Source organism: Panicum virgatum, chromosome 9K, assembly GCF_016808335.1.
Source record: "Panicum virgatum strain AP13 chromosome 9K, P.virgatum_v5, whole genome shotgun sequence".
In the NCBI taxonomy this organism is placed as follows: domain Eukaryota; kingdom Viridiplantae; phylum Streptophyta; class Magnoliopsida; order Poales; family Poaceae; genus Panicum; species Panicum virgatum.
In genome coordinates, this window is record NC_053144.1 from 27310099 (window position 1) to 27331605 (window position 21507).

The window sequence follows — 21507 nt, forward strand, 5'->3', positions numbered from 1 at the left end:
TCTCGCCGGGAGACGGAAGAATTAACGGCCCGGTGTTTTAGATTAAGAGTTGGAAGCCGTCGCGGCGCCTATTTATGTGCATGCGACCTTGCCGTGCCAGTAGAAGCTAAGGCCGGAGTACGTTTCGACTGTGATTCGTCGTCGATCTTGAATTCGAGTTGCATTGGCCGAGGAGACGAAGCAAGATTATGATGGCCCACAAACCGAATTGAACTCCTTTTCAAATTAAATTTTGTTATTTTTCATTTTAATTTTATATAGTTATTATATATAATATATTAGTACATAGTACACGAGAGTGAGAACCACGTGTGCATAATGGTCGATTATTGGCGACAGAGATGCTGGGCGTCAGATCTGGGCGGCGGCGCCGTCGGGCTCGCCGCCCCACCGGCCGGGGCAGAAGGTGATGACGTACTCCCGGGCGCGGCACCCGCTCGGCGTCGCGGCGGTGGTGTCGTACGCGTAGCTGTAGTAGGCCGGGCACGCGTCCTTGAACAGCCGCGAGTACACGCTGCCGCGGCACGCCGCGGCAGCAGAAGGCGTCCAGCCCGAACGCCAGGCACGCGCTCTTGCACGCCACCACCGCCGCCGCCTTGCCGCCAGCGGTGACCTGCAGCTCCGGCGGGCACGCCGCGTTCACGTCCCTGGCGCACCTGCTGGGGTCGGCGGCGCCCGTGCCGGGCACGGCGGACACGGACACGGGGAGGTTGTACCCGTCCACCAGGCTCACGTCGTAGGAGCTCCCCTTGCCGGGGTCCTCGTGCATGCTCACCTCCACGCGAGCGTCGCGGGCGGCGCGCCCACGGACCCGTTGCAGGCCAGCCGGCCCTCGCAGTCGCCGGTCAGGCACGCGCCGCCCACGCCGCCGTTCGCGGTGAAGTTGCAGCCGGTGCGGACCCAGAAGCGGCCGTTCCAGGTGGACGGCGCGACGACGCGCCTCGACTTGCCCGGCGGCACCAGGAAGCCGCCGCCGGCGAGCACCGGGTGCCCCGTGTTGGGCGCCGACACCGGCCACACCGGGAACGGGCACCGGTTGGCCACGTGGAAGACGATGCCCTCGGCGAGCACGAAGCCACGAACGGCCCTGCCGCCACGAAACCAACGAGAGCCATGAGCGCGCAGGAGAGGAGCGGGCGACGAGCGCCGGAGGTCCGCCACCGCGAGCGATGCTCCGCCATCTCTCTCCCTCGATCCCGGCGGCCTGTTCTACTCGTCCAACATCGAGTCGTCGATCGATCTTGCTGTGAGAAGCCGACAGATATGGAGGGTGCAGCGATTTGCACATATAGTAGCTCTCTGCAAGATGCAGGAAAGAGGAGGAAGGACTGACAATGCTTAGGATTTGGTTTGCCTAGGCTGAGGTCTGTGCTTAGTGTGGTTTGCATTGCGGTTGAAGTAAAGCAGAGGCATGATTGGGGATGCAATTGAGAGGAAGGGACTGAGGGAGTGAGGCCACCTGCTGCAGGCAATCAAGCAACGGAACAAAAAGCTGCTGAACCTCCACCTCCAAGCTAAGGCACTTCTTCCCTCTGACCACATAAAAAGGTGATCGTATTGAATAACGACACGATCGTACACACACTATTTGGACTACCACAGTAGTTACTAAATTCTAGCCAACGCGCCTGCGGCGCGGACTCCCGTCGCGGAGACTATCCGCCCGGGTTCGATTCCTACTATGGGATCGCCCGAGTGTGGCACCAGGGTTTATCCCCAGAGAGAGTACCGGGGTGCGTGTGTGCGTACGTGTGTATAGGTGGGTGGTGTGTGTGCGTGTGTAAACCCCGGCAGGCGCGTCCTCGGACTTCCCGGCAGTCCATTTGCGTTGAGCGCGCGGTCAGCGTGGGTACCCAACTGAGTTCTTATATGATTCCCCAGTGCTCCTGGGTGTTTTCAAACAAAAAAACTAAATTCTATTAAGTTTTTTTTGTTGTTGTTGTTCTCGCTCATGCTTCTAAGTGCAATTGTGGTTTTGTCTTTATTTTTCTAACTTGCTATTTTGCCCTTGGTCCTTATGTATTTGCTCCTATTTTGACCATTGACTAGAGATAAAATTGCATGGAGTTGTGAATAGTAAAGGATAAAATTACAAAGTTAAAAAGTAAGATCAAATGACAATTACACTTCAAAGTAGGGGTAAGAACACAAATATGCATCGAGCAATTTATTATTATTATATATATGGAGGTAGCTAGTCTTGAAGGGAATTATATCAAATCACAAAATTTTCATGCCAAATTGTAAATATACTGAGGGGATGCAACCTAAATGATACTCTTTTGTGACTAAACAGATCTGACTATGGGAAACTAAGCACCAACAAGCTATTAGCCCCTCATGTGTTCGTCCTTAGCACAGGTTCAACATGCATGATAGCGCACACTGTCTCTGTATCTCTACAGCAAAAAAATTATGGGGTGACCGTACATCGGGTACGGTGCTCCCCGTTCTGATTTCCGACGCCTGCGACAGGTAAGTGTTAGTGAAGCTCTAGTTGAAACGAACCTAATGGTATAATCAAATTTTGATTTGAATATGTGGTTGGAGAATCATTGATTTTTTTAAAGTTGAAATTGATATGCATGCGCTCATCATGGCTCACATACAACATATAGGATGGTGGATGGTAGGGGGCTGTTAGTGTAATGGAAATGGAAATACTCATAACTTTGGATAAAAATAAGATTAGTGGGTTTAGGCCCACTAAGCCCGAACCAGGGTGGAAGGCCCAGTTCACACAGAAAGCATGGAGCACGGGCCACCCAACGGGCCCGCGATGCAGCGTCCATAAGGACCCCAGGAGGAGGACTTTCCTCCTAGAAGGAAGCCACCCTGTAAAAAGCCGGGCAAGAGCCCAAGGAGTTCATGGCGCCATACAGCCGCTCGGGCGTGGGACCTGAGGAGGGCGCGGCCGTAAAAATATTATGATTAAGAGGGAGTCGTGTCAGCAGACGGCGGAGAAGCCGGCTCGAGAGGACGGACCTCTGAGTTGCGTCCCATCAGATAGCAATGGACGGTGGCGGGGGGCCCACCCCTACCACCGTGCGTCACATCAAAGCCATCCCCGGGGTTGCTCAAGTGGCCACCTGGGGTTGACTCAGGGCACCCCAAGAGGGGATCCCCACTACACAAAGACAGAGAATGCCTCGGGACACCCCCGGGACGCGTCGGGGCTCACCTCGGAACCATCAGAGCAGGCTCGGCAAGATGTCCCCCTGGCTAACAGGGCTCAGTGCAGTAACCATAGGACAACACTCCTCATTTGGTGCAAGCATTCACACTGACGGAGGAATATTCTATAGTTCTCTGATAGGCTATAAATATAAAGGGACTAACACATGTAAAAGGATCGGATCCCGATCCTAGGTAATAAACAACATACAAGACGTATGGTATTACGCCTCAGGACGGCCTGAACCTGTCTAAACCACTTTCTCAATCCTCTCTACCACAAGGTGGGATCTTGATGTGGACATCCCTGCAATAGATACAACCACACCTAATGGACAGCAAGCTTACATGACTAGAGACCAAGCTTACATGCTTAATTCTCAAGTAAATTCATTCTTATGTTCTTGTCCATTATATTTAGACAATGGAAACGTGTGTGCTTTTGTTTTTCTAGGAATGATGGAGAGGATGAAGGGAAGAGGATCTGCATGGACTGGATTCGATCACGACATCATTTGTGGAGCAAACGGAGCTGCTCGGTCCATTTCAGACCTTCCGCCCAGTAGCAATGGAGGAGGAGCAGACGGAGCTGCTCATTCCGTTTCTGACCTTTCTTACACCAGCAATGGAGGATGGGGTGGACGGAGCTCTTCGTTCTGTTTTGGACCTTTCGCGCACCAGAAAACAGACAAGGAGCGGATGGAGCTGTTTGTAACGTTTCGGACCTCCCACATAGCAGAAATTTCAATCGAGGGTAACTCTTAGCTCCGGAGGTGGATTGAGGCCCATGAGTACTCGTTGGAAAGCTCTTGAGGTCTACTTTCAGATAGATCCAACCTCATCATCAGATTCGTCCGGACCTAAGAATAATCGCAAAAATGACGGTCGGACTTCCAAACATGGGCTGAGTCACTTGTACCTCGTCCAGCCCACTAGGGGCCCATTTTGAGTTAGGGTTTGGACCTCAGCACCCCCTGGCAGCTCTCCCACCTATATAAGCAAGTAGCAGCCACCAGAAAGCACTTGGATTTTGTTTTGTTGTAAGTTTAGCTTCTGCTACTTCCTGGTGAGCGCGTGTGTCGATTAGACCACCCGTTTGCTTGATTCAGAATCCCAATCTTGTATGTATCGGATTCATCCTTTGGGCAAGGTCTATGTGCTATTTGCTTGTCCACTTGTTCTGGCTTGTTCTTCGATTTGCATGCAGGTTCAAGGTTGTTCTTGGCACAGCAAGAACAACACAAAACAGAGGCAGTGTAACTGTCGCTAAGGCGCAACGCAGCCCTTGTGGTGTTGTAGTCGAGCAGCACAGCGTCGATCCTCCTCAAATCGAGTTATCCTCCACTCTCATCGAAAGATCGGGAGCAAATCCCAGCGGGTTCCATCATTTGGTATCAGAGCTGGGCTCTTGTTAAGAAGGGGAGAATGATGAGGACATCCTCCACTATTACCCGCTGGCAAAGACGCAACAAAAAAATGGGCCAAGTGGCCCAGTTGTAATCGGGCGGCAACCGTTTGAGCCTCTGAATAATCCCACCTTGCTTAGCTTTGAAGAAGGAAGCCACCTTAAAAGAGAGAGCCACTCTTCCCCTGTCAGGCTAGTCTTTTAGAGAGATTGGGCCTTTCTTCGAGTGGGTGCACCGGAGTGCGGTGCTAAGATTGCCGAGGCACAACAAGAGGCCCTAGTGGTGTTGTAGGCCGGATCGGTGCATCGTAATTTCGGATGTCGGTGCTAAGATTGCGGGATTCGGGGAATCCGGATTGGTGTGTCGGGCTTTCCATCCAACCCCACCTGGGCCGGATGCATCATTTGTACATGATGGAACCCACTGGGATTTGCTCCCGATCTTTCGATGAGAGTGGAGGATAACTCGATTTGAGGATGATCGACGTTGTGCTGCCCGACTACAACACCACAAGGGCTGCGCTGCGCCGTAGCGACAGTAACACTGCCTCCGTTTTGTGTTGTTCTTGCTGTGCCAAGAACAACCTTGAACCTGCATGCAAATCGAAGAACAAGCAAGAACAAGTGGACAAGCAAACAGCACACAGACCTTGCCCAAAGGATGAATCCGATACATACAAGATTGGGATTCTGAATCAAGCAAACGGGTGGTCTAATCGACACACGAGCTCACCAGGAAGTAGCAGAAGCTAAACTTACAACAAAACAAAATCCAAGTGCTTTCTGGTGGCTGCTACTTGTTTATATAGGTGGGAGAGATGCCAGGGGGGTGCTAAGGTCCAAACCCTAACTCAAAATGGGCCCCTAGTGGGCTGGACGAGGTACAAGTGACTCAGCCCATGTTTGGAAGTCCGACTGTCATTTTTGCGATTATTCTTAGGTCCGAATGAATCTGATGATGAGGTTGGATCTATCTGAAAGTAGACCTCAAGAGCTTTCCAACGAGTACTCATGGGCCTCAATCCACCTCCGGAGCTAAGAGTTACCCTCGATTGAAATTTCTGCTATGTGGGAGGTCCGAAACGGGACAAACAGCTCTGTCCGCTCCTCGTCTGTTTTCTGGTGCACGAAAGGTCCAAAACAGAACGAAGAGCTCCGTCTGCCCCATCCTCCATTGCTGGTGTAAGAAAGGTCAGAAACGGAATGAGCAGCTCCGTCTGCTCCTCCTCCATTGCTACTGGGCGGAAGGTCTGAAATGGACCGAGCAGCTCCGTTTGCTCCACAAATGATGTCGTGATCGAATCCAGTCCATGCAGATCCTCCTCCCTTCATCCTCTCCATCATTCCTAGAAAAACAAAAGCACACACGTTTCCATTGTCTAAATATAATGGACAAGAACATAAGAATGAATTTACTTGAGAATTAAGCATGTAAGCTTGGTCTCTAGTCATGTAAGCTTGCTGTCCATTAGGTGTGGTTGTATCTATTGCAGGGATGTCCACATCATCCTCCCCTTCTTGATTTTGAGTCGTCCTCGACTCAAGCTCTTGCTGATTTTTTTGCTTCTAGTATAAAATCAGCCACACCACCAATACCTCCAATAGCCTTGAAAGGAGGAGGCCATGGGGGACTCGAAAACACACACCAAGCGATAGACCTGTGCAGAGCTTGGGCCGAACATTCCATACTGAATGTGAAGAGGTTGATGTAGAGTATGTCGAGGTTGTTGCAGCCAAGTTGCTGTTGAAAGCAAACATGGTGAAGTTTTCATGATGCTGTAATGGTGACCTTGTGCGTGCTGCCATGGTGGACATGATCCCATCATCCTCCCTGTCTTGATGGCAAGCCGTCCCTGGCTTGCTCAAATGGTCAGTGAATGAACTTGCTTTGCTGTTGGCATGTGGAGCAATGACAATGCTACAACACAACCAATATTGCTCCTGTTCTTGGGGCTTAATCTGTTGCACAAGATCAAAACTAGAAAAACTATACAAGTCATCATTAGCATTAGTGCAGCCCATTGTTTCATCATGTCCTTGCAGCCCCATAGAATGTTTCATATGAGAGCAAATATAAATTTTATGCACCAAATATTCTCCTTTCCAATCATATTCACCAATGGCATGAAGCGAACAATGATGAAAACTTAGCCATTCAAAACCAAAGTGTAGATTCTCTTTTAGACAATTCAGGTTATAAGGAACATCGAATTCAATATAACCTAAGGTGTTAAAAGAGGACAAGAGTTTCAGCTCTTCCTTCTTACTAGAAATGCAATGAATATGCGTTGAAAAGACATGCACATCATTCCAAACAGATTTAAGATGTTCATGCCCGATATGCGTTTGTGGTATACAAGAGACATTTTCCAACAACTTCTTGTGGTCATGAGACAAGTGTTCTATTTTTGACAAACCACACTCAGCAGGAAGTTGCACTAGAAAATGTGGGAGACTAGCATCAGCAGCTGGCAATTGTAGAGTATTTGAAACATACTCACAAGCATTGTGTTCAGTATCCAAAGTGTTGCTTTGCTTACCCTCCTCCGACTTGGTAGGTGCTGCATAATCATTTTTTTTTGCACTTTAGCAGCGGCTGTAGTTGCTCAAACTGCTTGATGCATCCAATGGAATTGTTCCCATCCTCCTGCAACAAGTTGAGAACAAGAGAAACAGGAGAGTGCTCTATCTCCAGTTGTGGTGATGAAATTAGAGAAAAATTATCACACAACTCTTCTTTGTCACAAAGATCAACAAGAAAATCGCTAGGTGACAAAGGAAAATCAGCAGTGGTCTCCACTATCTGTTGCTCTTGATTATCATGTAAAGTGTATAAATGCTGCTCATCATATGTCACAACAGTTTTGCAAGATTGTGCAGATAATAAAATTTGATTTTCAGCAGTACAAGCTAACAAAAACAAGTGAGAGATGTGGCTAGATGTTTCATTTAACAACAATATTTGAATTTTAGAATTCAGTCCTTGCATGAACCTACTCATTGTACCTTCCATGCATTCATTAAGGCCTCCAAACAAGATACAAATTTTAAACTCATGGTAGTATTGTTTCACAGTTCTACTACCCTGTTTCAATTTTTGTAGTTTGGTAAGCAAATGATCAACATAATATGCAGGAATATAGGCATCTCTAAAGTGCATTTTGAAATCTTTCCAAGTTTTTGGAACATTATTATGCCTGCATATGTATTTCCATTTTTGTAAAGCATGTTCAGTTAAAGCACTAGCGGCAGCTAGAATCATTTGATGCTCAGACAATTCATACTTATCAAATTTTGCTCCTACTTTAAGCTCCCAATCAATGTATGCATGAGGATCAAAATCTCCCACAAAAGAAAGTAGGGCCGAACCGACCATAGCAAAAGCATCACCATGTAGCTCAAGTGGAAATGTTCCAATATGTTGTTGAGCAAGCGAATTAAAGTGGAGAAGGCTGCCAGCTCTCATTTCTTTGCACATACCTGCCATGGTTAGTGGACAGCAAAAGCATTCACAAGAATAATATGTGCAATCGATTAGTGGAACTAGGTGATAGCAAACTCCATCCTCTCAATCTTGTGCAACCGTGTTCTTACATGTTCTTACCATGCAAGGCAAGAGGTGTCGGCAACCAACAAGAACAACACAAATAGTTACACAAGCACAACCCCGTGATGTAGTAGATAATTTGTGGAGCTATAGGTGGCTGCAAACAAAACAAATCAAGGTACAGCTAGAACCACATTAGTCAAAGCAAGTTGAATAAGCATTCATCGATGGTCCTATGCTGGTCCTAGGGCTAAATCAAGCTAGAGATGTGAGCCTGAACACAAGCGTTGTCACACACCAGAACAGCAAGGAATGCAAGAAAAACAACAGCTTTAACCCCTTCACTTTTTTTTTGCTCTTCTCTTTTTTTTTTCTTTTTTCTTGCTCTTTTTTTTTCTTTTTTCTTGCAGAGGCTCAAACTCTACTGTTTAGTATCACAACAACCCAAACAATGGGATTACTTCAGACATCTCCTTTGAAATCAGATCAACATCTCAAGTTACAGACAACAGATCGTGAATCTAAAATGCTATTGCGAAGCGCTCAGAAGGAATTAGAGAGCAAAGTTAGATCCGTTGGAAAGAACACGAGATAAGCTTTTCAGAATGCATTTAAACACTTGAATCGGATATGTAACACAAGATATAGGACTATTTTCTTCCAGTGCTCAGATCTGGGAAGATGGATTCATGGTGGCAGAAATGACAGTGGAAATATGAATGGATTTGGTGGATTTCGTGGTGACTAAAACGTGAGCAGAACTCAAAACTCTAAAGATTGAACCACTAAGAACCAGCAACTAGCCCAAACAATGCAACTGAAAACTCAACAAGCAAAGAACTAAGCAGAACAGCAAAGCTCAAACTTATTGTTGGAATTTTTAGATCTAGCCTTTTTTGTGGAGTTTTCTGGACTGTAGGTAAAGGGATGGGTAGAATCTCTCACCGAAAAAACCTTGCTCTGATTACCACATGATGCATCCGGCTCAGGTGGGGTTGGATGGAAAGCCTGACACACCGATCCGGATTCCTCGAATCCCGCAATCTTAGCACCGGCATCCGAAATTACGACGCACCGATCCGGCCTACAATGCCACTAGGGCCTCTTGTTGTGCCTCAGCAATCTTAGCACCACACTTCGGCGCACCCACTCGGAAAAAGGCCCAATCTTCCTAAAAGACTAGTCTGATATGACTCTCTCTTTTAAGGTAGCTTTCTCCTCCCAAGCTAAGCAAGGTGGGATTATTCAGAGGCTCACACGGTCGCCGTCCGACTACAACTGGGCCACTTAGCCCATTTTTTGTTGCGTCTTTGCCAGCGGGTAATAGTGGAGGATGTCCTCATCAGATCTTGTTGCGTGTTACACTCCTGGCCGAATCTCTAAACGGGAGGTCCCACGAATCTCTTCTTGCGGAACTCACCCATCGTCAGAGGCTCTCCACCAACCATTATCTAGAGAAGTAGAGAGTCCTCTCCCTGTAGCCCGATTGGAATAAGAAAAAATGTAAATGAAGAGTCCTCTCTGTTTATTCTTAAAAGGAGAAATGTTGAGTGTGCATCATCTGCTCAATTTCATAGAAACTCGGTTGGATGCGAATTTTCTTTTAGCCAAAATGGTGAATTAGCTTTTTCAAAGTGTTGGACAATGTTTCTAAGAACATTGAATATAGCCTTTTAAAATGTTGAAGTGTACTAATTGTGAATTAATAAGAAGGTTTGCTCCTCAAGTACTACCTCTGTTTCAAATTATAATTCATTGATTTGATTTTTTTATCCTAAGTTTGACCACTCGTCTTATTTAAAAATTTTGTGCAAACATTGCCAAATTCAAGTCGTTCTCGAAGATCTTGTGTTGATAAAGCAACCGGCAACAAAAGAAATAATATTTTGCACAAATTTTTGAATAATATGAGTGGTCAAATTTGAATTTCAAAAATTCAAACGACCTATAATTTGAAACGGAGGGAGTATTCCATTTGGGTAGTTTGATATTCTGTTTCAATATTTTTCCAAAATGCTGAACAAAATATGTTGAAAACCTTATACTAAAATTTTCAAATAGGTCTGAATTATTGTTGAACCAATATTTTTAACTTTTGAATCAAAACAATTAGTGAATGCATGTGTGCTGTCTGCGTCTTCCACATTTTCAAAAATAAAAAAAAGTGCGAACTGGATTGCTTGCTTGCTGGCTTGCTCGGGTGGGCCTCTTACGGCAGCTGCTGGGCTGCTGTTGGGCTGTACGACACGGTGACATTTTTTTATCTTCCGTAGCGTCCCCTGATCCCCTCACGCTCGCAGTCGCAGGACGCCGCCGCCGCCGCCGCCGCCGGACCAGGCGCCCGTCCGCACTTCGCACGAGCGCCGTCGCTCTCCGACGAGGAACCGCTGGCAAGGAGGAGTGCCGACGGAAGTCTCCTGTGAGCTTCCCGTTCTCATCTCACTGATCTAGCGTTACTCCGGGTTGATGATTTCTTCTTTCCGTTGCTCTTCCTCTTTGATTTCGTCCTCCCTAATCTCCGTTTCTGACCTAGTTGCTCGTTCTTCAATTCTTGGGTGGATGGAAGCACCGAGCAGTGTGCTAGTAGCGTAGGATCTGCAGCCTCGATTGCAGTACATCCAACCATGGAAACCAATTAACTCAATACACATAACTAGCATTGCAAACAAGCTTTATGACCCATGCATCCAACCACGGAAAGCAATCAACTCATCCATGGAAACATCAGCACAAATAAAAAACTGCCGCTAGCGCCCCCCCCCCCCCCCTCCGGCACTGTCAAGGCTCCAACGTGGGCTCATTTTTTTTATGGACTGTCTGCTATTTGCCTATGTTGAACTTCTTATTGTTGTGAACTCTGTTATGCATTTCTATTTTTTTTCACTCATGTAAAAAATTCTGAAACGTATCCACATATCGGAGTTTATCTTTAGCAAATGCCGTATCCTCATATCTGTATCGGCCTCAATAGATACACGTACCTGTATCTATGTAACATAGCTTAATTGGACCCTACCCTGCTCTGTTTCATTAATTGCCAGCATGAAATTTCTATGCGTGTTAGGCAAAGAGAAAAGAAAAGGCCAAATGATCAGGTTTCCCTGTTTATGCAGGCAAGGTTGTTTCAATGGCTTCAAGTGCACGAAATATCATGTTTCGACGTCTCGAGACATTAACTATAAGCCCTGCGTTGGCATCTGGTGTGACCAGTCAGCATCACCAGCTTCAGCAGCGTGCACCAGTGAGTGGCACAGCCAAAGGAAAGGCTAAGCTCAAAGCTGGCCAGCCTTTGAAGCGTTCCACCATTGGAGCAAAGAAAGGGACCCCTTCCACCGGTGGGGGTGGGGGTGGAGGTGGCCGTGGACGTCGTGAGGCCATGGAGCGCATTACCCAGATTTCAGAGTCTTGTCTCAATGCGTCTACTCCCCTGCGGCACTTGCCTCCCAAGGAGCGTCTTCGTGAGGCCAAACGTGAGGAGCTTGGACTTGTCTCCAAGGAAAGGCAACGCGAGCTTGATATAGCCAAGGCCAGAGCTAAAGCCAAATCCAAAGGTACTGGTGCAGATGATGGGGACCGTGTGCTCATGGGTCCACCAGGCCTTGACTATATCAGTCTTGGGCTGGTTGATGAGGATGCAATCCCCAAGTATGAGCTCACAGTCGAGGATGGTCAGCAACTTGCCAAAGAATACAGTCGTGTACTCATGCGGCGACACCGTGCAAGGCAAACAGCAGAGTCAACACTTCTGACACTAAAAAAGGAGGCAATTGCGGCGCTCCCTGAGAAGCTGCAAGCTGCTGCTATGGTACCTGACATGACACCTTTCCCTGCAAACCGGTACATGGCGACACTCACACCACCAATTGAAGGGTATATTGAAAAGGTGCGGGATGCTGCTAAGAAGCACTCTGTGAAGGAGAAACTTCGCTGAGAAATTCTAGGAAGGAAACTGTTTCCACATAAGGTGAGGAGAATTTAGGCATTTCTTCTTCATTGATTTCTTCTGCATCTGTTTTATATGTCTTCATTCATAGAAAGGAAGGATCTCGTAACAATCAGATTTTCGGGCACTCCGGGATTTCAAGGATGAATCCCTGCTTTGGAGGTTTGCTGGGGCTAAGGGGCTTGCTGCCCTGAACCCAGGAAGGTTGATTGAGCAAGTTTAGGACGTTAGGTGCTGTGTGGTCGGGTCCTAGGCTCTTCTTTGTAACAGTCTACTGAGTTTGCAGCCCTCATTCTGGTCCAAGGTGACGTGCTGTCTATTGTAATTGGACCAACCCCCCTTTTTCCTCTTAATACAAAGATACACAGCTCTCCTACGTGTTCGAGAAAAAAAATGCTTGGTGTTCAGGATGTGTTTCTGAACCTGTTTGTGTTATTAGGAGCATCTTCATATCAACTGATTTGTTGTGTTAAGAGAAGAATTTTTTTCTGCCTTCTTTTGATCCTCAGCGGTGACAGTATTGTAGCAACTAGCAAGATAAGCTGTATAGTGCCTTGTCCAGTCTTTCCAGTTCCCCCCTCAGTCATACTAGCCGTTGATTACTTTGCGGGAATTGAATATATTTTGTGATTTGCATCCAAATTTTTTGACTCCCAGTGATTACTGCTAGTGATGTACTATAGGATTGAAGATAAATCAAGTATGATGTTTTATTCGTGTAATTAAATTGAGTTCCATATTTTAGTAGCCAAGTGCATATAGATATGCTTCAATAATGGGAAATGCACTATACTTTGTAGTAGTATCAGAAATTCAGAATATAGACCTACAGTTTTGGATAGTTTGTTTGTGAAATAAGTGTACGAGTTGGTACTCGTATTATAAGTAAGACAAGAGCTACGGAAGTTTAACTAGGTTATAGTGTTGAATTAAAAAAAAGATCTGAGCTAGTAAGTTTGAACAAGATATCTGACACACAATTCGTAACAAGGAAAACTGTGTTTGTTTTCTAACTCAGTAACTCTACCTTGCATTCATTAAATCTCCTGCACTTACATGTCCACATCACTGCCTTCAAACCTGCTATCCTCAACTTTGTAAAGTGTAAATGGTCTTGTTTAGTTTGCATATTCTGTCACTATTAAATAGCAGTCCAATCCCTTGTAATTCATTTCTTTTGCATTTCGCACCAACATTCTCACTATGTGGTTCTCCTCGTGATCTAACTCCATTCTAATTTTTTTCCCACTTAACTTTGTAGGTGAATGAATATTCAGCCTAATATAGAAGAACAGCTTTCACAAACTGTATCTTTGCACGAGCTACAATTGTCGTATTTGGTGATCTAGTCATAAACCCTTTTGCCATTTATTTTGATGCAATGCTACAGGAATGGTGCATTTTTGAAATTTTTGCTAGACTGCCACCATTTTCATGCTGATTTAGGATGTTTGTTGTTGACAGCTGACTTGTATAATAAAAGCATAGTAGCTGAGTCAATGAGAATGAAGAATCTCTCGCTCACAAATGGTTCATGTGATTCTTTTATGCTCGAATTGGCATTTATACTTTGGGTTACATGTTTTTGGCTGCTAGATGGCTCAAACTCCTGGGGTTATGATGCAGTGTTGGCATCGATTTATGTATGAATCAGTATGCTGTATTATGTACCTCGATTTCTGTTACCAAAGGTGCAGGATGCTGTCAGAATTCAACAGTTCAGACCTATTTGCCTATTAATTTGTCTGTATAACTGGTTAACTAAAACTTTAACCTTGAGATTGGAGAGTCTAGCAAATAAACTTATCCTCAAAACTCAATCTGCCTTTTTAAAAGGTAGAAACATAATGAATGGGGTTTTGGCCCTTCATGAGATACTCCATGAAACTAAAAAAAAGGAAAGAAAGTGGTCTAGTCCTCAAGCTTGACTTTGAAAAAGTTTATGATAAGGTGAATTGGAACCTTTTGTTTGACTGTCTTAAGCTTTGGTGTTTCTGCGATACTTGGTGTAATTGGATTAAAAAAGTGGTTACTGGGGGTACTGTTTGTGTGAAATTAAATAATGTTGAAGGACCCTACTTTGTGAGCCACAAAAGGGTTAGGAAGGGAGACCCCCTGTCACCAATTCTCTTCAATCTTGTAGCCAATTGCCTGGCTAGAATGGTCAGGCAGGCACAGTCGAATGGCCTTTTGTGTGGTTTAGCAGACAATCTTATTAACAAAGGTGTTGCAATACTACAATATGCAGATGACACTATCATTTGCCTAAATGATGATGTTGAAATGGCTAGAAATATGAAGTTGCTTCTATACCTCTATGAGCTTATGTCAGGCCTTAAAATCAACTTGAGTAAAAGTGAGATTATCTTGGTCCATGGTGATAATGTCAAACATTTGCTCTATGCTGACATCTTTAATTGCCAGATAGGCACTTTCCCAATCAAATACCTTGGGGTACCTGTAAGTCCAAGTAGGCTCCATATTAAGGATTGGTTGCCTTTGGAGGAAAAAATTTGAAAAAACTCTCAACCTGGAAAGGAAGCTCCTTATCCATGGCTGGGAGGATTACCCTGATTAACTCAAGCCTTTCCAGCACCTTTATTTATCACATGTCTATGTACTTGTTGCCAAAAACAATCACCCGAACCCTGGATAAGCAAAGAAGAAGATTTCTTTGGCAGGGTATCAGTTTGAAAAAAAAGTAGCATCTGATTAAATGCAAAAGTATGAAGAAAGGAGGTCTGGGGATAAAAAATATTAGAAAGATGAACATAAGCCTGTTGTGCAAATGGTGGTGGAAACATGAAAATGAAGATGGCCTCGGGCAAACTATTATTAGAGCAAAATATATGAAAGGTGGAAGGGTGATTGGTGCAATTAAGCACAGACTCGACGACTTTCCTGTCTGGCCGGACCTCCTTAAAATCAGACATATATATGTAGCAAATAGAATGGTGAAAGTGAAGAATGGCCTTTCAACTTTACTCTGGGAAGATCCTTGGATAAAGGACAAACCTCTTTGCATTCTTTTTCCTACCCTTTATGAGCTTTGCTTGGATAAATTCGTGTCTGTTCACCAGTTTCTGTTGCAGGGTCTCAGCTGCAGTTCTCCATATGGTTACCTCCTCTTTTATTTGACTCTTGGATTGGTTTGGTGAATGACATTTATAGCTATCCTTTTGACAACATCCAGGATGAGGTTACCTGGAAATGCAATAAAAATGGTATCTTTTCCACCAGCTCAGTCTATGACTTCCTCGCTTCTGGTCATTCCTTTTCACATATTTGGAAAGCTAACATTCCACACAGAATTAAGATCTTTATGTGGCTCTTGGAAATTGGTTGGGATCCCCGACTTGTTACTTTTGTTCCTCTGCCGAAAATATGGATCATCTTTTCTTCTTATGCCCTGTGGCGAAAGTCCTCTGGGGCTGGTTGGGGTATATGCATGGGGCTACCAACATTCCGGAAAGTCTTGTGCAATACAAACATTGGATTAAGCACCGGTTCAGGGGGGCATGTGGTGTACACTTTTGGTGTCGCTGCGATTTGTTGGGCTATTTGGAAAAAAAAGAGAAATGAAGCATGTTTTGAAAACAAGCCACTACAAAATCCGACTGAAATTATGATTTATGCTTGTGCTCTTATGTTTTATTGGGCAGGTTTATATGGCTCGGATATGCAGAACAAGATCATGGATGGCGTGAAGCTCCTTCTCTCCTGCGCTAACAGGGTGCTGGTTCAGCAACAGCGTCCACCTTCCCGGCTGATTGGACCGGCTCAATCCCACATGGAGGATGAAGACACATCTGCTGATGAGGTGTGAAGTTGTTGCAGTCGCCTTTGTTTCGTGTGGCACTTTTTCTAGCAGTACTTTGTTCTGTATGTTAAACTCGGTCTGTTAAACTCTGCTTTGAGGACGTGTCCTAGGAAGCCTAGCCTAGGGTCGGGGTGATTGGTAGTTGGGCGATTTGAGACTTGAAAGTCAAGCCATATCCTCCCCTTTGGACTTGTACCGGTCCCCTCTTTCTCCCCTCCCCGGTGCTTTCCCCTCTCTTTTGTTGTATGATCTTCTGGTATTTCCGTTCTCGTAATGAAAATGGGGTGACATCGTTTGAAAAAAAAATGTGCCTCGATTCCCAAAAAGTTTATGTGCAACATCAATCGTGAGCTGCCTTGATTCGTTTTATATGCAAGCTAAATTTTTTTGTTACTTACATATTTTGAATCCGTTTGGGAGGTATTGTCTGCCATCATATCTTTTACGCAAATCGAAGCATTGTAGAGTGAAAAATTGTTTTACGAATCGAGATGAATATGAGCTAGAAGTAAACTGAAGCCAAATTCTTTGATTTCACTGCTGAATCGGTTTCGCAAGAAACCCTCATTTTGACCCTTTACTAAAGATTTAGATAATAAAAATCTTATAATGGGAGTAAAATCTATAGCGATGAAAAGTTCACACAAGAGAATACTTAATAAATAGTTGTGCTAGTGCACTCGTACCACGGGGTCATGTGTAGGCATCCTAGGAATGATGGATGCCACATGCAGATAAGTTATAGCCATTTAATACTCAATTCCTCAATACCGAAGGTACATTAAAGATTGGCGACTCAAAAAAAAAAGGATATGGTTCGAATTGACACTCGAAACGCTTCTTCAAAACCTTTAGAGACTCGGAGGCTACACCTAACGAGTGCGCCCAGGGGCGCATCCCGTTCAAGTTGGGTGGCGAGAAGATCAACATAAGAACACCAAAGAGCTTCGCTAAAGATACATCAAGATTCAGCTCAGCCCTCTGGAGTTCGGGGGTTTGATGGCGGTAAATCTAGGTACCTCCCTGCCGACTAGGGTCCCTTAGTCCAGGAGCCTACCCTGCTCGACTACTCTGCTCTGATTACCCAGCGGACAGGCACTCGACTGGACGGCGGAAGGGTCCTTAGCGGATCAGGATGAAGGCTCTACATAGATGCTCGGATATCTGGAGATCTTAACCGACCGGCTTCCTCATAAACAACCCAAGTAGATCTTTTCTCTTACTTGTAACCCACGGCTCTTGGACTATATAAAGGGGTCGTGGGGAATCCATAGAAACAACGCAACACAACCTAGCTCATTCATTCGTCCCGCAAATCCTAATACAGCAACTAATAGGACGTAGGGTATTACACTACTCTAGCGGCCCGAACTTGTCTAATTCTTGCGTCATCACGTAACCATCAACCTCTTGGCTCCGGAATCCTTCACCTGAAATCTACTGCCGGGCATACCCCTGGTGGACTTGCCGGATAAGCAATCCAGCAACGAGCAAAGGACTAAGTGTGTGAGATCTTGTTGACGGTCTATTTTGACCCATTTTGACCGTTAAATATCATGCAAAATATAAGCATCAAAGGTAATAAAGGTTAGCATAGGATCATTTATCGATAATTCCACGGATGCTGGTCTGAAAATATGTGTAGATGAATTTTGACCAAAAATGCCAAAAACTAGCAAGTATTATCCGAGGCATAAATACCCAGCCAAGCACAAACAAGCCCAAGGATCAAAGGCTCCCTTGACAGCCTCACAAGAGAAGGAAATGCAGCCATGCGCATGAACACGTCATCAATCTGAGGCAACACCTTCTCGGCCAATCAGAGCACGACACGAAGCAGCACATGGATTAGAGGGCCCATCAGAGGGAGTAAACCGCCTTAAGACAGGCCAAGCCACTCATAACTGACATAGGGACCCACCAAGAAGCCTCCAGACCAAAGGGGAGGTCGGTTGGCCGCCTTTTTAGGCCGATGCCTCTGGCCCCCCCATCTTGCACATGTCAACTCCTCATTGGATGGCAAAGGCGGTTCTAGGAGGCATGGGCTCCAACTCTCAGTCGAGCACAACATGGTTCCCTTCTATAAATAGTAGGGGGGGTGTTCCAAATGAAGACACACAACACAACTCACCTTGGAGCAACTCTTGTCTTCACTTTAGAGCTTGAGAGCTCATCCTAGATGCTTTAGGCAGCCTAGGTGTGTAGAAAAAATAGAGAGAGTGAGGAGGAGTCGGGGAAGTCCCGGATCTGTCGGCACTCTTCTCCACTTGTACCTCAATGGATGTTTATCAATTATAGTAAGTGTTCGTGTTTTCTTATGTTCTTTAGGAATAGAGTTTAAGTTCAAGTTCTAGTTTCTACTATTTACTGGATTGAGTGTTCACTAGTGTATAGTGGATAATCCTAGCTTAAGACTCTTGGTAGAGATGGACATTCTTGGCCAAGGTTAGGATTAGTACGGGATAGCGTAGACGTGGTGTACAGTGTAAAGAAATGGCCAAATCGAACCAAGAATAATATATTCATGGCCTTGGATAAGCATCACACTTGTACATTCACCGTGTTGCAACTTCTAGTGGTTCCTTTGACATTTTTCATCACTTCAATTTGACAATAAGTATATATCCAATATTTCTTCCATATTTGTGTATCAACAGCTTCCACTGAATCTTGCTCTCTATTGAGATCGATCGGGCCCGAGTTGTGGTGTTCCACTCTTTGAGGAATCCAAAAGAAGACTATTTGGACCTCATAGACATCATGCAAAAGGCATGAGGTCGCTTCACCAAAAAACACATAGGAGTCACGTCAACACCGTGTGATCTTTATTCCAAACTTGACTTTTTGGTATGATATATATCGCACATATAGTGTCGTTTCTTTAAACACCATGAATATTTCATAACCCATCTATATATAGTGATTGAGACATAAACGAAGAAACAACCTATGCGGCTACTATGTATATATGTGAGCATATGCATTATTTTTGCGGAGCCACCAAGAGGATGTCACAACACGAATTCGATTTACATATAACATTAATAACAATTTTTTGCATTTAATTATGTACATGTATTAATTGAAAATATTGATGTTTGCATGTGATTTGGACAATGAAAAAGGACCTCATCAAACCGGAAAGAATTAGAGCAATTCAAGAATCAATCTGTGGATTCCTGTCGGACAAGGTCATAAATCCAAATGGAGAATTTTATACGGATAATAGGGTAAGCGTGGGTCAACAAGATCCAGACAGGGACAACAAAAAAGACTAGTATTGTTTGAATAATTTGTCGGAAAACAATTTATGTGCATGGCTACTTGTAAATATATAGTTTCAAGTAATATTTTAAGTGTATATAAATATAATATATATAATAGCTTTTTGCTTTGCTAGATACAAATACGAATGCTAGATACGAATACAAATACACAAATAGCTATGAATACGAATACTATTTAATTAAAACTAAAAGGAAAAGAAAAGAAACATAAAGGGAACAAAAAAAGCAAAAAAAAACTTAGTACCAACCAGTACTAAGCTGCTGCACCAGACGTTGTAGCGTGGCAAGCAGTTTAGTACCGGTTGGTAACACCACCATTCGGTACTAAAAGCTCTATGTAGTACAGGTCAGACCGGCCGGTACTAAATACTGGGCGGTATCGGGCCGGGAACCGGTACTAACTGGGGTTTCCGCCCGGTAATAGTGTCCATTTCTCTAGCAGTGAGCATGCCCCAGAAATGACACATTCCTGTCTCGAGACGCACTTTGTCAGACTTTTCCCTTGTTTAGTCTCACTACAACACTAGTATGGTGCCAAAAGGAAATTGTGCAACAAGGTATACAAAGCACGATAGAATGAAATGTGCAACTGAACATGAATTGATTCTAATGCAAAAACATCAAGAAATGTATATATCGATATACAACATATGCATTAGTACAATATCTGCTAGATACTCATATTCTCATGGTGTTATTTTCGAGAAGAAATAAAGTTTATCATCCTCAATACTTCTCTTAAAGGACCCATGGAGTGCGGAAGTAAAATCAACCCTTGTTCATGCATGAGGTTTTCTAGTACGAAATGGGCCACTTCAAATAGGTTCATTGCTCCGGCCCAGAATACGATTAATCCGGCATGGGCTACATGAGCTCCAAGTAGTTTATCGGACAAATTGATAAGTCTGGCATTCCCAGCCCACAAAGCAAAGTCGGTGGTTTCTTGGTCACGACCAACTAAAACGGAAGTTTCATTAAAGAGCGTTTCCACTTGGTAGAACCTCCTCAGGGAATATAAGATTTTCATGAGGCTGATCCTGAGCTGCCATCCATCCACGCACGAATACCCTCGTTTAAAAGAATATTATTTGGTGTACAAAGTCTCAAATTCAGAATCTTCCGCTACACGGATTTTCTGGGAAACAAAGTCATAGGCACGCAGGTTCAGAGCCAGGCCAACTACGCCAATAACACTCACCCATAAACCAGTGATGGGTACAAATAGCATAAAGAAATGTAATCAACTTTTATAGGAAAAAGCAATACCAAAGATTGGGACCAAAAGCGGTTGTCTTCCATATAAATTTTGACATGAAGCACTACTGATATATTATAGTGGATTGATTTTTGGATCACACAATGCCTTATTTGTATACATAGCATTGATTGTGGCATTGACGGGTTGTCTTGCATCATCGATCTCTCAAATGGTGGTAGCTAGCATTTGGGTCTGCACAACGCGCAATTGGCCCTGCACTCTTCCATTGTCTGGTGGCAGGACTCTTTCCGACTTCCATCCGGGCAGCAATAACAATTTTGTACACCATGTCCGAACAAATCGCACTTCCCCCAAACACAAAATGTCAAGGTAAACTTGCTCTCATCAATTGATTTTGAGTTGATGGTGTTATTACCGGTAAAACTTCTAGCATTTAATAACTGTGGTCGACCACCTACGCACATGGTTTTGTTTTCATCAATATTTGTGTCAATCATATGTATTTTTCTGTAATAGGTTAAATTACAAGAACCTTGTGCAGTCAGCGATAGGGATACAAAAAGGCAGAGTGAACAAGGGCGTCTTCATCTGGTCCATCAGCATGTGGTTGGTAATGTCCTTGATATCGGACCTTTGCCTTCACAATTGTGGTTTACTATTCGGAGCTATGAAGCCGTGCTCAATGAACCTCAATCCTCTCCTCTCTCCTATTTAAATAGCTAGAATCATATTCATGATAAATTCAGATAATAGGTAAATATAGACATTAGTAAATTTTTACCACAAAGGGCCTACCATCTAGGATCATAAATTCATGATAAATTCAGATAATAGGTAAATATAGACATTAGTAAATCGTTACCACAAAGGGCATACCAGCTAGGAATCTAGGATCATAAATTCGTGATAAATTCAGATAATAGGTAAATATAGACATTAGTAAATCGTACGACAAAGGGCATACCAGCAAGGATCATAAATTCATGATAAATTTAGATAATAGGTGAATATAGACATTAGTAAATCGTTACCGCAAAGGGCATACCAGCTAGGATATGTAAAATTAGACCTTAATATGCAATGAATACATTCCAACATAGTTATTAGGATGT

At 44.3% G+C, this 21507-nt stretch overlaps 1 protein-coding gene and 1 pseudogene across 4 annotated transcripts; one reads left to right on the forward strand and one right to left on the reverse strand.

Moving 5' to 3' along the window:
- Positions 1–313: 313 nt before the first annotated feature.
- Positions 314–1245, reverse strand: LOC120648649 (annotated as a pseudogene).
- Positions 1246–10390: 9145 nt separating this feature from the next.
- On the forward strand, positions 10391–16172 carry LOC120651070. Of its 4 annotated transcripts, none has more exons than XM_039928427.1 (3): positions 10391–10545; positions 11240–12090; positions 15732–16172. In XM_039928427.1, exon 2 carries the CDS (start codon positions 11254–11256, stop codon positions 12055–12057), a length of 804 nt encoding a protein of 267 aa, XP_039784361.1. In that variant the 5' UTR covers positions 10391–10545; positions 11240–11253; the 3' UTR covers positions 12058–12090; positions 15732–16172. The 4 variants fall into 4 exon arrangements, with proteins under 4 accessions (XP_039784361.1, XP_039784358.1, XP_039784359.1 ...); XM_039928424.1 differs by lacking the exon at positions 15732–16172 and adding an exon at positions 13331–13809; XM_039928425.1 differs by lacking the exon at positions 15732–16172 and adding an exon at positions 12161–12445.
- The last annotated feature ends 5335 nt before the right edge of the window (positions 16173–21507 follow it).

What these genes read in the sequence shown, in the direction of transcription:
- LOC120651070 (XM_039928427.1), top strand. Translation starts at nt 11,254, where the DNA reads ATGGCTTCAAGTGCACGAAATATCATGTTTCGACGTCTCGAGACATTA.